Below are 15328 nucleotides of genomic sequence, written 5' to 3'. Positions count from 1 at the left end.
TCACTACATACAGATTATACACCACCACTAGGGGGAGATCACTACATACACATTATACACAACCACTAGGAGGAGATCACTACATATAGATTATACACCACCACTAGGAGGAGATCACTACATACAGATTATACACCACCACTAGGAGGAGATCACTACATACAGATTATGCACCACCACTAGGAGGAGATCACTACATACACATTATACACCACCACTAGGAGGGGATCACTACATACAGATTATACACCACCACTAGGAGGAGATCACTACATACAGATTATACACCACCACTAGGGGGAGCTCACTACATACACATTTTACACCACCACTAGGAGGAGATCACTACATACACATTATACGCCACCACTAGGAGGAGATCACTACACACACATTATACACCACCACTAGGAGGAGATCACTACATACAGATTATACACCACCACTAGGAGGAGATCACTACATACAGATTATACACCACCACTAGGGGGAGCTCACTACATACAGATTATACACCACCACTAGAAGGAGATCACTACATACAGATTATACACCACCACTAGAAGGAGATCACTACATACAGATTATACACCACCACTAGGGGGAGATCACTACATACAGATTATACACCACCACTAGGGGGAGATCACTACATACACATTATACACCACCACTAGGGGGAGATCACTACATACAGATTATACAGCACCACTAGGGGGAGATCACTACATACAGATTATACACCCCACTAGGGGGAGATCACTACATACAGATTATACACCACCACTAGGGGGAGATCACTACATACACATTATACACCACCACTAGGAGGAGATCACTACATACACATTATACACCACCACTAGGAGGAGATCACTACATACAGATTATACACCACCACTAGGGGGAGCTCACTACATACAGATTATACACCACCACTAGGGGGAGCTCACTACATACAGATTATACACCACCACTAGGAGGAGATCACTACATACACATTATACACCACCACTAGGAGGAGCTCACTACATACACATTATACACCACCACTAGGAGGAGCTCACTACATACAGATTATACACCACCACTAGGGGGAGATCACTACATACACATTATACACCACCACTAGGAGGAGATCACTACATACAGATTATACACCACCACTAGGAGGAGATCACTACATACACATTATACACCACCACTAGGGGGAGATCACTACATACACATTATACACCACCACTAGGAGGAGATCACTACATACACATTATACACCACCACTAGGAGGAGATCACTGCATACAGATTATACACCACCACTAGGGGGAGCTCACTACATACAGATTATACACCACCACTAGGAGGATATTACTATATACACATTATACACCACCACTAGGAGGAGATCACTACATACAGATTATACACCACCACTAGGGGGAGGTGACTACATACAGATTATACACCACCACTAGGGGGAGATCACTACATACACATTATACACCACCACTAGGAGGAGCTCACTACATACAGATTATACACCACCACTAGGGGGAGATCACTACATACAGATTATACACCACCACTAGGGGGAGATCACTACATACACATTATACACCACCACTAGGAGGAGATCACTACATACAGATTATACACCACCACTAGGGGGAGATCACTACATACACATTATACACCACCACTAGGGGGAGATCACTACATACAGATTATACACCACCACTAGGGGGAGATCACTACATACAGATTATACACCACCACTAGGGGGAGGTGACTACATACAGATTATACACCACCACTAGGGGGAGATCACTACATACACATTATACACCACCACTAGGAGGAGCTCACTACATACAGATTATACACCACCACTAGGGGGAGATCACTACATACAGATTATACACCACCACTAGGGGGAGATCACTACATACAGATTATACACCACCACTAGGAGGAGATCACTACATACAGATTATACACCACCACTAGGAGGAGATCACTACATACACATTATACACCACCACTAGGAGGAGATCACTACATACACATTATACACCACCACTAGGAGGAGATCACTACATACAGATTATACACCACCACTAGGGGGAGATCACTACATACACATTATACACCACCACTAGGAGGAGCTCACTACATACAGATTATACACCACCACTAGGGGGAGATCACTACATACAGATTATACACCACCACTAGGGGGAGATCACTACATACAGATTATACACCACCACTAGGAGGAGATCACTACATACACATTATACACCACCACTAGGAGGAGATCACTACATACACATTATACACCACCACTAGGAGGAGATCACTACATACAGATTATACACCACCACTAGGGGGAGATCACTACATACACATTATACACCACCACTAGGAGGAGCTCACTACATACAGATTATACACCACCACTAGGGGGAGATCACTACATACAGATTATACACCACCACTAGGGGGAGATCACTACATACAGATTATACACCACCACTAGGGGGAGATCACTACATACAGATTATACACCACCACTAGGGGGAGATCACTACATACACATTATACACCACCACTAGGAGGAGATCACTACATACACATTATACACCACCACTAGGAGGAGATCACTACATACAGATTATACACCACCACTAGGGGGAGGTGACTACATACAGATTATACACCACCACTAGGAGGAGCTCACTACATACAGATTATACACCACCACTAGGGGGAGATCACTACATACAGATTATACACCACCACTAGGGGGAGATCACGGCATACAGAACATACATCACCACTAGGGGGAGATCACTACATACAGATTATACACCACCACTAGGCGGAGATCACTACATACAGATTATACACCACCACTAGGAGGAGATCACTACATACATATTATACACCACCACTAGGAGGAGATCACTACATACAGATTATACACCACCACTAGGGGGAGATCACTACATACAGATTATACACCACCACTAGGGGGAGCTCACTACATACAGATTATACACCACCACTAGGGGGAGATCACTACATACAGATTATACACCACCACTAGGAGGAGCTCACTACATACACATTATACACCACCACTAGGGGGAGATCACTACATACACATTATACACTACCACTAGGGGGAGATCACTACATACAGATTATACACCACCACTAGGGGGAGATCACTATATACACATTATACACCACTACTAGGTGGAGATCACTACATACATATTATACACCACCACTAGGGGGAGATCACTACATACAGATTATACACCACCACTAGGAGGAGATCACTACATACAGATTATACACCACCACTAGGAGAAATCACTACATACAGATTATACACCACCACTAGGGGGAGATCACTACATACAGATTATACACCACCACTAGGAGGAGATCACTACATACAGATTATACACCACCACTAGGGGGAGATCACTACATACACATTATACACCACCACTAGGAGGAGATCTCTACATACACATTATACACCACCACTAGGAGGAGATCACTACATACACATTATACATCACCACTAGGAGGAGATCACTACATACAGATTATACACCACCACTAGGAGAAATCACTACATACAGATTATACACCACCACAAGGGGGAGATCACTACATACAGATTATACACCACCACTAGGAGGAGATCACTACATACAGATTATACACCACCACTAGGAGGAGATCACTACATACAGATTATACACCACCACTAGGGGGAGCTCACTACATACACATTATACACCACCACTAGGAGGAGATCACTACATACACATTATACACCACCACTAGGGGGAGCTCACTACATACAGATTATACACCACCACTAGGAGGAGATCACTACATACAGATTATACACCACCACTAGGAGGAGATCACTACATACACATTATACACCACCACTAGGAGGAGATCACTACATACACATTATACATCACCACTAGGAGGAGATCACTACATACAGATTATACATCACCACTAGGAGGAGATCACTACATACAGATTATACACCACCACTAGGAGGAGATCACTACATACAGATTATACACCACCACTAGGGGGAGATCACTACATACACATTATACACCACCACTAGGGGGAGATCACTACATACACATTATACACCACCACTAGGGGGAGCTCCTCAAATACAGATTCTTCGGAGTAAACTAGAGATAAACCTTTTACCTTGTATACACATCTCCGTTTGCGTTCACGCCATACACGGATCCATCGGTACCAACTTCCACCATGACCAGGCTTCCGTCTATCTGCTGCCAGTGGCTTCCTCTGCAGGCGTTGGGCTTCACGTTGTGGCGATAGTAGATATTATTGTGCATATTAACCCCCCAGCAGCCATAGCGGCCACAGCTGTAATACTTCAGACTTCCGTCTAGTTGGGTGTAGGACAGCGATGCGGATCGGGAAAGTGTCTGATCCTGGTTCAAGCAGTAAATCCAGTCATATCCATTGGCTCCGGACAGGAACTTCTCTCCTCCGGCATCTATCTGTTTGAGAGCACCTAAGGCATGAAGATACAAGAATGTAAAGTGCACATGTAGGCGTTCTCCCTGTGGTTACTATATATAGGTGGATATGGCCTCGGGTGGTGGCAGCTCTGGTTCATGTGCGATGCAAACAATTAAAGGGAATGAGGAAGAGATGGATGAAAGGACGAGAGGGGAGAACTTCAAGAAACTCCCCGAAACTTCCCCTGAAAGCATATAACCTAATACTGACCAGTCATCCCTTACCAATACATCTCCTTCTGCTTCTTCTTCTGCAGAGACCCCTCCTTCATTACTGTTATTCTGCTCTCATTAACATCATCGCCTTTCCCTGATATGAGCAGATCCTGGAGGGACTCACAGATTCCCAGCTCTTACCGTAAAGACTCAGCTCCAGAGTCGCCCATTACACATATATAAAGGATCCACTGTCAGGAGAGAGATAATCTGTTATTTCTGTAAAGTATCAACTCCTCGTGTGACTATTCTACAGATTCCCAGCTCTTACAGAACCGGCTCCTGAGGAGACAATCCCATAGATTCACTGCTCTCACAGTAAGAAACCGGCTCTGGAGAAGAATATTAGACACAGCTCCGTCCAGTCTTCCAGCAGGTCTCATAGACACAGAGCTCTGTCCAGTCTTCCAGCAGGACTCATAGACACAGAGCTCTGCCCAGTCTTCCAGCAGGTCTCATAGACACAGAGCTCTGTCCAGTCTTCCAGCAGGTCTCATAGACACAGAGCTCTGTCCAGTCTTCCAGCAGGTTTCATAGACACAGAGCTCTGTCCAGTCTTCCAGCAGGTCTCATAGACACAGAGCTCTGCCCAGTCTTCAGGAGGTCTCATAGACACAGAGCTCTGCCCAGTCTTCAGGAGGTCTCATAGACACAGAGCTCTGCCCAGTCTTCAGGAGGTCTCATAGACACAGAGCTCTGTCCAGTCTTCAGGAGGTCTCATAGACACAGAGCTCTGTCCAGTCTTCCAGCAGGTCTCATAGACACAGAGCTCTGTCCTGTCTTCCAGCAGGTCTCATAGACACAGAGCTCTGTCCAGTCTTCCAGCAGGTCTCATAGACACAGAGCTCTGTCCAGTCTTCCAGCAGGTCTCATAGACACAGAGCTCGGCCCAGTCTTCCAGCAGGTCTCATAGACACAGGGCTCTGTCCAGTCTTCCAGCAGGTCTCATAGACACCAAGCTCCGTCCAGTCTTCCAGCAGGTCTCATAGACACAGAGCTCTGTCCAGTCTTCCAGCAGGTCTCATAGACACAGAGCTCTGTCCAGTCTTCCAGCAGGACTCATAGACACAGAGCTCTGCCCAGTCTTCCAGCAGGTCTCATAGACACAGAGCTCTGTCCAGTCTTCCAGCAGGTTTCATAGACACAGAGCTCTGTCCAGTCTTCCAGCAGGTCTCATAGACACAGAGCTCCGTCCAGTCTTCCAGCAGGTCTCATAGACACAGAGCTCTGCCCAGTCTTCAGGAGGTCTCATAGACACAGAGCTCTGCCCAGTCTTCAGGAGGTCTCATAGACACAGAGCTCTGCCCAGTCTTCCTGCAGGTCTCATAGACACAGAGCTCTGTCCAGTCTTCAGGAGGTCTCATAGACACAGAGCTCTGTCCAGTCTTCCAGCAGGTCTCATAGACACAGAGCTCTGTCCTGTCTTCCAGCAGGTCTCATAGACACAGAGCTCTGCCCAGTCTTCCAGCAGGTCTCATAGACACAGAGCTCTGTCCAGTCTTCCAGCAGGTCTCATAGACACAGAGCTCTGTCCAGTCTTCCAGCAGGTCTCATAGACACAGAGCTCTGCCCAGTCTTCAGGAGGTCTCATAGACACAGAGCTCTGTCCAGTCTTCCAGCAGGTCTCATAGACACAGAGCTCCGTCCAGTCTTCCAGCAGGTCTCATAGACACAGAGCTCCGTCCAGTCTTCAGGAGGTCTCATAGACACAGAGCTCTGTCCAGTCTTCCAGCAGGTCTCATAGACACAGAGCTCTGTCCAGTCTTCAGGAGGTCTCATAGACACTGAGCTCTGTCCAGTCTTCCAGCAGGTCTCATAGACACAGAGCTCTGTCCAGTCTTCCAGCAGGTCTCATAGACACAGAGCTCTGCCCAGTCTTCCAGCAGGTCTCATAGACCCAGAGCTCCATCCAGTCTTCCAGCAGGTCTCATAGACACAGAGCTCTGTCCAGTCTTCCAGCAGGTCTCATAGACACAGAGCTCTGTCCAGTCTTCCAGCAGGTCTCATAGACCCAGAGCTCCATCCAGTCTTCCAGCAGGTCTCATAGACACAGAGCTCTGTCCAGTCTTCCAGCAGGTCTCATAGACACAGAGCTCCATCCAGTCTTCCAGCAGGTCTCATAGACACAGAGCTCTGCCCAGTCTTCCAGCAGGTCTCATAGACACAGAGCTCCGTCCAGTCTTCCAGCAGGTCTCACAGACACAAAGCTCTGTCCTGTCTTCCAGCAGGTCTCATAGACACAGAGCTCTGTCCAGTCTTCCAGCAGGTCTCATAGACACAGAGCTCTGTCTAGTCTTCCAGCAGGTCTCATAGACACAGAGCTCTGTCCAGTCTTCCAGCAGGTCTCATAGACACAGAGCTCCATCCAGTCTTCCAGCAGGTCTCATAGACACAGAGCTCCATCCAGTCTTCCAGCAGGTCTCATAGACACAGAGCTCTGCCCAGTCTTCCAGCAGGTCTCATAGACACAAAGCTCCATCCAGTCTTCCAGCAGGTCTCATAGACACAGAGCTCTGCCTAGTCTTCCAGCAGGTCTCATAGACACAGAGCTCCGTCCAGTCTCCCAGCAGGTCTCATAGACACAAAGCTCTGCCCTGTCTTCCAGCAGGTCTCATAGACACAGAGCTCTGTCCTGTCTTCCAGCAGGTCTCATAGACACAGAGTTCTGTCCTGTCTTCCAGCAGGTCTCATAGACACAAAGCTCTGCCCTGTCTTCCTGCAGGTCTCATAGACACAGAGCTCTGTCCAGTCTTCCAGCAGGTCTCATAGACACAGAGCTCTTCCCAGTCTCCAGCAGGTCTCATAGACACAGAGCTCCATCCAGTCTTCCAGCAGGTCTCATAGACACAGAGCTCTGTCCTGTCTTCCAGCAGGACTCATAGACACAGAGCTCTGCCCAGTCTTCCAGCAGGTCTCATAGACACAGAGCTCTGCCCAGTCTTCTAGCAGGTCTCATAGACACAGAGCTCTGTCCAGTCTTCCAGCAGGTCTCATAGACACAGAGCTCTGCCCAGTCTTCCAGCAGGTGTCATAGACACAGAGCTCTGTCCAGTCTTCCAGCAGGTCTCATAGACACAGAGCTCGGCCCAGTCTTCCAGCAGGTCTCATAGACACAGAGCTCTGTCCAGTCTTCCAGCAGGTCTCATAGACACAGAGCTCCATCCAGTCTTCCAGCAGGTCTCATAGACACAGAGCTCTGTCCAGTCTTCCAGCAGGTCTCATAGACACAGAGCTCTGTCCAGTCTTCCAGCAGGTCTCATAGACACAGAACTCCGTCCAGTCTTCCAGCAGGTCTCATAGACACAGAGCTCCGTCCAGTCTTCCAGCAGGTCTCATAGACACAGAGCTCTGTCCAGTCTTCCAGCAGGTCTCATAGACACAGAGCTCTGCCCAGTCTTCCAGCAGGTCTCATAGACACAGAGCTCTGTCCAGTCTTCCAGCAGGTCTCATAGACACAGAACTCCGTCCAGTCTTCCAGCAGGTCTCATAGACACAGAGCTCCGTCCAGTCTTCCAGCAGGTCTCATAGACACAGAGCTCTGCCCAGTCTTCCAGCAGGTCTCATAGACACAGAGTTCTGTCCAGTCTTCCAGCAGGTCTCATAGACACAGAGCTCCATCCAGTCTTCCAGCAGGTCTCATAGACACAGAGCTCGGCCCAGTCTTCCAGCAGGTCTCATAGACACAGAGCTCTGTCCAGTCTTCCAGCAGGTCTCATAGACACAGAGCTCTGTCCAGTCTTCCAGCAGGTCTCATAGACACAGAGCTCCATCCAGTCTTCCAGCAGGTCTCATAGACACAGAGCTCTGTCCAGTCTTCCAGCAGGTCTCATAGATTTCCTTGGTTCTTCATGTGGTCTCGGTAGCACACATACACTTATTACTTGCACCTCTGTGTATAATATGTGGTGCTGCAGATCTCCCTGGTGGTAACCAGTAACACTGCAGTTATTTATTTAATGTTAACTCGTTCATTTATAATGAATTTACTAAATGTCATAAATTATTTCCCCCTCAATTAAACAGGACTGTGTCCTTATTGTCATCTCACATGTTTATTTTTACAGAAATGGGCGGAGACTAACCTCTTCCTGTCTTTGCTCTAAAACAAAGTGTATAACTTTCTGCCCAATGCTGTTTGGTCTCTCATAAAGTAACATTGCACAATATCCAATGAGATTCCATCAAGGTAATTGGGCAAAGTCTGTATATACAGGGCTAACCTGGTGTCTTTCATCACATGGATGGGTATGGCATAAAAAGTAGTAGAAGCCAGCAGTGAAATAGTAACATGAAGTGTATACTATGTCCTGTGTGAGCACTAAGGGCTAACAGCTTCTCTGCTGTATAGAAAGTGTCCAGAGAGTCTACGGAACAGCTTGAGGTGCAGGCAGACAGGAATGGAAGCATCAGGGGAGATCTTCAACCTCAATTTATAGGAGACGTCTGCACCCACCAAACTGTACAGGCACAGCTCTTCAGCTAGCTACACGCAGAGAGCATCACATGACCTCCCCCTCAGAGTGAGCAGGGAGCAGCAGCCCCTCACTCCAGCCGGGAGAACCCTTAGAATTTCTTGTGCGCACAAAGTACATTCTCACAGACATAATCTGCACAAGGGAGAGACCTGCAGGGGCAGGCTAAACCGAGGAGGATAGTCGTCACGGAGATGTGCTGCCTCATCATGTGACTTGGGATGCAACTGCACAGGGTTAATTTATTTAACTCAATCAAGGACCAACATTAAATGAAGCTTTCTCCCTTTTTCCATGGAGGTGGGAGAGACATGGAACACGTCAGCTCATCCGCCTCCAACGAGTGAACATTGTATCCGCTATAGTATCTTATTTTCTATGTTCTCGGTTTGGTTCAGGTTTCAGAACCACAAACTGATTAATTATTCAAAAGTGTTTGTCGTGATTGGCTAAAGGGTTAATTAAGGGAGGAGTCAAGGAAGATTTTAAAGGTTCTTTGTCACTAAGTTCTGATGCAGGAAGTGGGTGGGGGAGAGATATCCATGTGGTCCTCAAAAAAATAATTGCAAACTTATGCAAATAAGTCTAAGGGGCTCTGGGCTCCATAGGTTTCAATGCAGACTGGAGCCCCTCGGGATCATTTGCATAGTTTTTAAAGCCTTTATTATTAAAAACCAGGGAATAAGAAGCTCAATGTGGGTTTGTTGGTTTACAATCCAGATACATCATGCGTCGGTAAGGGGTTAAAGTACAACTGAAAAGTCTAAAAACTCTGCACCAATCAAAAATAAGCAATTCTCTAATGTACTGTAATTAGCTATCTGCAGGTGTTTAGCTGATAACAGAGGCTTTACCGTGTCCCCCCAGGCTCATCTCCATTTGGCACACTTTCTGGTAACCATAGGAAAACGTAAAGGACACCTGGAGACGACAGGAGGTTCTTCGGGAGGGGCTGTAGTAGAGCAGTGCAAGAAAATAGGACCTGGAGTGATGTCACAAGCATGTGACTTATCACATGCTTCAGGCTGTTCAATCATGCTGTCCTGATTCATGTGAATGCCCTCAGTTCTCTGGCCTCAGTGCCCTAAGCTGATGTCACAGGAAGTGACCACAGGCTGAATATGAGCTTATAAGTAGGGATGATGGATAAACCCGACTGTATCTCAGGATAGGAAGAAACCAGAAGTTTGATACAGGTACAACTGGAATTGTATCTAAGTCTCTCTCTTGATCCACTAAAAGAATTTTTTGTCAGTAATTTTACAGTTACACTTTAAGTTTAGCTTATATAAAGGAGCAAGTATCAGGGTCATATAGTCCCCATTAAAAATAAAGGGAACCTGTCAGCAGAAACTGATATGATAGACCCAGGGCCAGCGCTATGGGTAGGCAAAGTGGGCAATTGCCCAGGGCCCCCTGAAAGATGAGAACCTCTTCTTTCAAATGAATTGTGTTTCTAGGTGCTATGGATCCAGAGATATTCAGGTTTAAAGTGAGAATATCAGGTGCCATTTTTATATATAAACCTCACTCCCGATGGCAGTTTAACAGTTAATGGGGCACATTTACTTACCCGGTCCAGTCGCGATCCAGCGGCGGGTTCCTCGGCGCTGATTCGGGTTCTGCCGGGATTCACTAAGGTCCGTGCGCTGATAATCACCAGGTGTCGCTGCTGCGCCGAGGTCCGCCGGAGTTCACCTGCTTCTTTCTGGTGTATGTGAGTGCTTGATCTTGCGACACAAATGGCTTTTTAAATTCTGCGGTTTTTCCGAATCCTTCGGGTTGTCCGGTGGCCACGCCCCCCGATTTCTGTCGCGTGAAAGTCGGCGCGACTGCGCCAAAAATCGAGCGCGTGCGCCACAATCCCGTGAAATACAGCGCAAAGAGGAAATATTCGGGAAAAACCCGACGGATTCGCGGCTGTGGACCCTTAGTAAATGTGCCCCAATATCTCTGTTTTCCTGACACTTAGAAACATAAATTTAGATTCATATAAAAGAGGAGACTCTCTTCTTTCCTGGGGAAAAAGAATTGAGGTTCTAGGTGTCACAGAGCCAGAGATACAGCCCCCTGAACTGTCCCCCCCTCCAGATTCTTAGCCATCAGGCTACAGGGAGAATTTGCTGCACACAGGAGCTGCTGCACCTCACAGATAATGGAAATATTCACTTTATATGTTACTACATTTTAAAAAAGGAATAATATCACCTAATATTCATGTTTTTAACCCTTCTCTATGCAGATTATAGAACACACTTTCTCTCTTATTGCCTTTTATTTCGGGACTGATACGATGAACATTCGATCCTCTTCGCCTAATGTCGCTATTATATATTAACACCGCAACCCAGAACATGTCCATAAAGTTATATGTAACACCAAAAACACCCACCCACTGGAATACAGTTTTTATTTCCCACCATCCTCCATTACTTACTCCCATGTTATGATGTTCTCACTCAGATTCTTATGAAGCGCGGAGGGTTCTGTTATTGTGCGGCTGATACATCGGTGACATCTAATAGTGACTTTTATTACCTAATTAGCTTGTGTTATGGATATATAGTTATTATTTCGGTGACCATTGTGTAAGGAGAATACAATGACAGATCTGTGTGACGCTCAGTGCTATTATCTGGTGTCCCCTGTGGATGTATTGTTGCCTTTGCTGCATATTTTGGTGAATATATTGGTGTGGGGTCTGTATCATCTCCTCACATCTTACTGGTTTAGGAAAGTAGATTTTCTTTATATAAGGATCTGGATTTGTACAGATTTTAGAGGAAATTTTAAATGTTAATTGCCAAATGCTTCGCCTGGTTGTTATGGCGCCTTTATGTTTTATTCTGTTTTATTGCTATATTTTGCAGGTTGTGACTTTCTAGCTGAAAAGCAGATATCTGGTTATTACAGTTTTAGTGATATTATGTGGATTTATTTATGTGAACATATCACTATGGGACATTTGTGAACTCTACACATGTCCGTCTATTACATTTAGGAGATGGGAAGGGAAATATTTTCTGTTCGGAACACATTTTTTGCCATCAGTCAAATTTTAAGTATTTTTTTTTATAAAATGTTTTTAAAAAAATGTTTCAGTTTGAATCAAAATTGCGTGAAGGCGCCTATGTCTTTAAACTGTTTAAATGGGGCAAGTGTCTGCTTACTGAAAATCTGTGGTTTTTTGAGTTTTTCTTTAATTCTTTTTGCTGTAATTTTATTTTTAAACGTCAACATTTTAAGAATTGCTCTGGTCAATAACACGACAAAACATCCAGAAATGCCCAGCGATGAAATTCCCTGGTGAAGATGCTTATCATCTCCTGTCTATATATCTGTCTAGTTCTCTATCTCCTATAATCTGACCATTTATAGATCTCACTTTTTCTCTATTTATTAACCCATCTTGTATTTCTCTTTTACTGTATATTTCATCTACTTTATATTCTGTATCTAGAAATCTCTATCATCTTTCATATTTATCTTCTATCATAATAATTATAATAAATAATTCCTATTTTATATAGTCCACACAGATGACGCAGCGCTGCACAGAGCTTGCCAAATCGGTCCCTGTCCCCATGGGCCTCACAATCTAATCACCTACCAGTAATTTTTTAGAATGTGGGAGGAAACCGGAGGACCCGGAGGAAACCCACGCAAACACAGAGAGAACATACAAACTCTTTGCAGATGTTGACCAGCGCTGCAAGGCTGTATTGCTAACCACTGAGCCACCGTGCTGCCCATAAATCTCCCTATCATCTCCTATAAAATTCTCCCATATTACAGTTTGTTTTACCAGACTAAAGGAGCCTCTTGCTGACTGTGACTGGTCATAAAATAGTTTTATTTTGGGGCCCCACATTTAGTTTTGCCCAGGGCCCCACTTTGTCTAGAACCGGCCCTAGATAGACCACAACCGGCTCTCCCATCTCAGACAATCACCTCTGCCGGGACCAGACTACAGGAGGGGCAGAGGGTCATTCTGAGGCAGAGAAGTTCTGACTCTATACAATTAGTTTACACCTCACTGCGACGCTGATTCTCCGGATGATGTCACCGCGATGAGGAATAAGACCTGGAAGGTGTTACCATACATGACAACTGCCACGGGTGCTCCTGCAACCCATACCCCAGGTCACAGGTGCACCTGTGTGCCTCCCTCTGCCCCCGTAGCCACCCTGCAGTCTCACTCACCTTCCCTGGATCCAGCGGTGGTCTCTGCGGTCCCCGCGCTCCGGCGTGTGTCCCTGATAAGTTCCCAGCCCCTTCCTCTGTCCGGATCTTTGTGCCTCATAGACTTAGGGAAAGCTGTGTTCCATGCCCTGCACTCGTGTTGTGATTTCCAGTTGTGACCTCGGTCCTGTCCATGACCTCGCTCCTCCGCTGCCTGCCTAGGCCTATTGCTATGTCCTGACTCTGATCCCGTGCTGCCTGTCCTGACCTCCTGCCTGTCCTCAAACACGGTTCTGCCTGACGATTCTGTACTTCGTCTGGGCCATCACTGCGGACAAAGTGGCACCTGTGGAACAACCTGGTGGTACCACGCCGCAGCAAGTCCAACTCGCTTTGTGGCGGGCTCTGGTGGAAACTGGGTGCCACATAGACTCCGGTCTCACGTCATCCCCCGCGGTGGTCCAGGGGGTCCACTAGCCCTGGATCCTGAAACTGATAACAGTCTGTTAGGTCAATTTCTGCTGACAGGTTCCCTTTCACACACTCATGTTAATCATCGCTACATCTGTAAAAGAGGGAAACCTGTTTGTAAGATTATTATCACATAATCCTACTGTATCTCCCCTTAAATACACACCGATTTCTGCACATTCCTCTCCTGGTGCGGCTGTGTACACACACACACACAGCTCTGCTCATCAATAAAATAACACAGGAAAGTCAACTCCACAGAATCCAGAGCAAACACCGCACATACCAGAACCTCCCCTTTATGGTCTATCAATCAGATTATCACAGATTATTCCCCTCTCCTCCAGTCACTTATCTCATTTCTCATGTGTTAGAAGGTCCCTGGACTTTCACATGTATCTGGGGCCTGGGGGCTTCTGCTGAAGACCCCCGGACCATGAGGTGCAGTCTGATATGGAGACTCTACAGCGCCCCCACAGGGGAATATAGTATTGTGCAGTTTCCAATTAAATCAATCAGTAATCTGGGAACATGTTGGGTCCTCCAGGGCCGGCGCTATGGGTAGGCAAAGTGGGCAATTACCCAGGGAGAATTTCTTCTTTCAAATGAATCTGTGTTTTTAGGTGCCAGGGATCCAGAGATATTCAGGTTTAAAGTGAGAATATCAGGTGGCATTTTTATATATAAAAATCACTCGGATGGCAGTGTAACAGTTAATATCTTTTTAGTTTTCCTGACACTTTGAAAAACAAATTTAGATTCGTATAAAAGAGGAGACTCTTCTTTCCTGGGGAAAAAGAAGTGAGGTTCTAGGTGTCACAGAGCCAGAGATACAGCCCCCTGAACTGTCCCCCCCTCCAGATTCTTAGCCATCAGGCTGCAGGGAGAATTTGCTGCACACAAGAGATAATGGAAATAATCACTTTATATGTTACTTCATTTTGAGAAGGGATAATATCAACTAATATTCATGTTTCTAAATCTTCTTTATGCAGAACTATCTTAGATCACACTTTCTCTCTTATTGCCTTTTATTTTGTGATATTTTGTGAAAATTGACTGATACGAGGAACATCCGATCCTCTTCGCCTTCTGTCCCTAGTATATATTATATTACATTATCTGTTTTATATGATTTATTTATGTGAACATATCAATATGGGACATTTCAAGTCAAATTTTAGGTATTTTTTATAAAAAGTTTCAGTTTGAATCAAAATTGCATGAAGGCGCCGCTGTCTATAAACCCTTTAATGAAATTTTGAAAATGGGGCAAGTGTCTGCTTACAGAAAATATCTGGTTTGTTGGGTATTTCTTTTAATTCTTTTTGCTGTAATTTCGATTTTGTTTTTATATGTCACAATTGTAAAAATTGCTCTGGTC

General features: G+C 45.7%; 1 protein-coding gene across 1 annotated transcript in view; it reads right to left on the bottom strand.

The window, feature by feature from the left end:
- LOC140108378 (fish-egg lectin-like) overlaps positions 1–15328 on the bottom strand; it is a 31609-nt gene that overhangs the window by 14898 nt on the left and 1383 nt on the right. The window contains exon 3 of the mRNA XM_072131695.1: positions 4263–4596. Coding sequence (XP_071987796.1) covers positions 4263–4596 — 334 coding nt within the window. The remainder of the gene's footprint in view (positions 1–4262; positions 4597–15328) is intronic.

The sequence above is a fragment of the Engystomops pustulosus genome, unplaced genomic scaffold, assembly GCF_040894005.1.
Source record: "Engystomops pustulosus unplaced genomic scaffold, aEngPut4.maternal MAT_SCAFFOLD_122, whole genome shotgun sequence".
NCBI lineage: Eukaryota > Metazoa > Chordata > Amphibia > Anura > Leptodactylidae > Engystomops > Engystomops pustulosus.
This window is presented reverse-complemented; position numbering and strand designations above follow the sequence as displayed.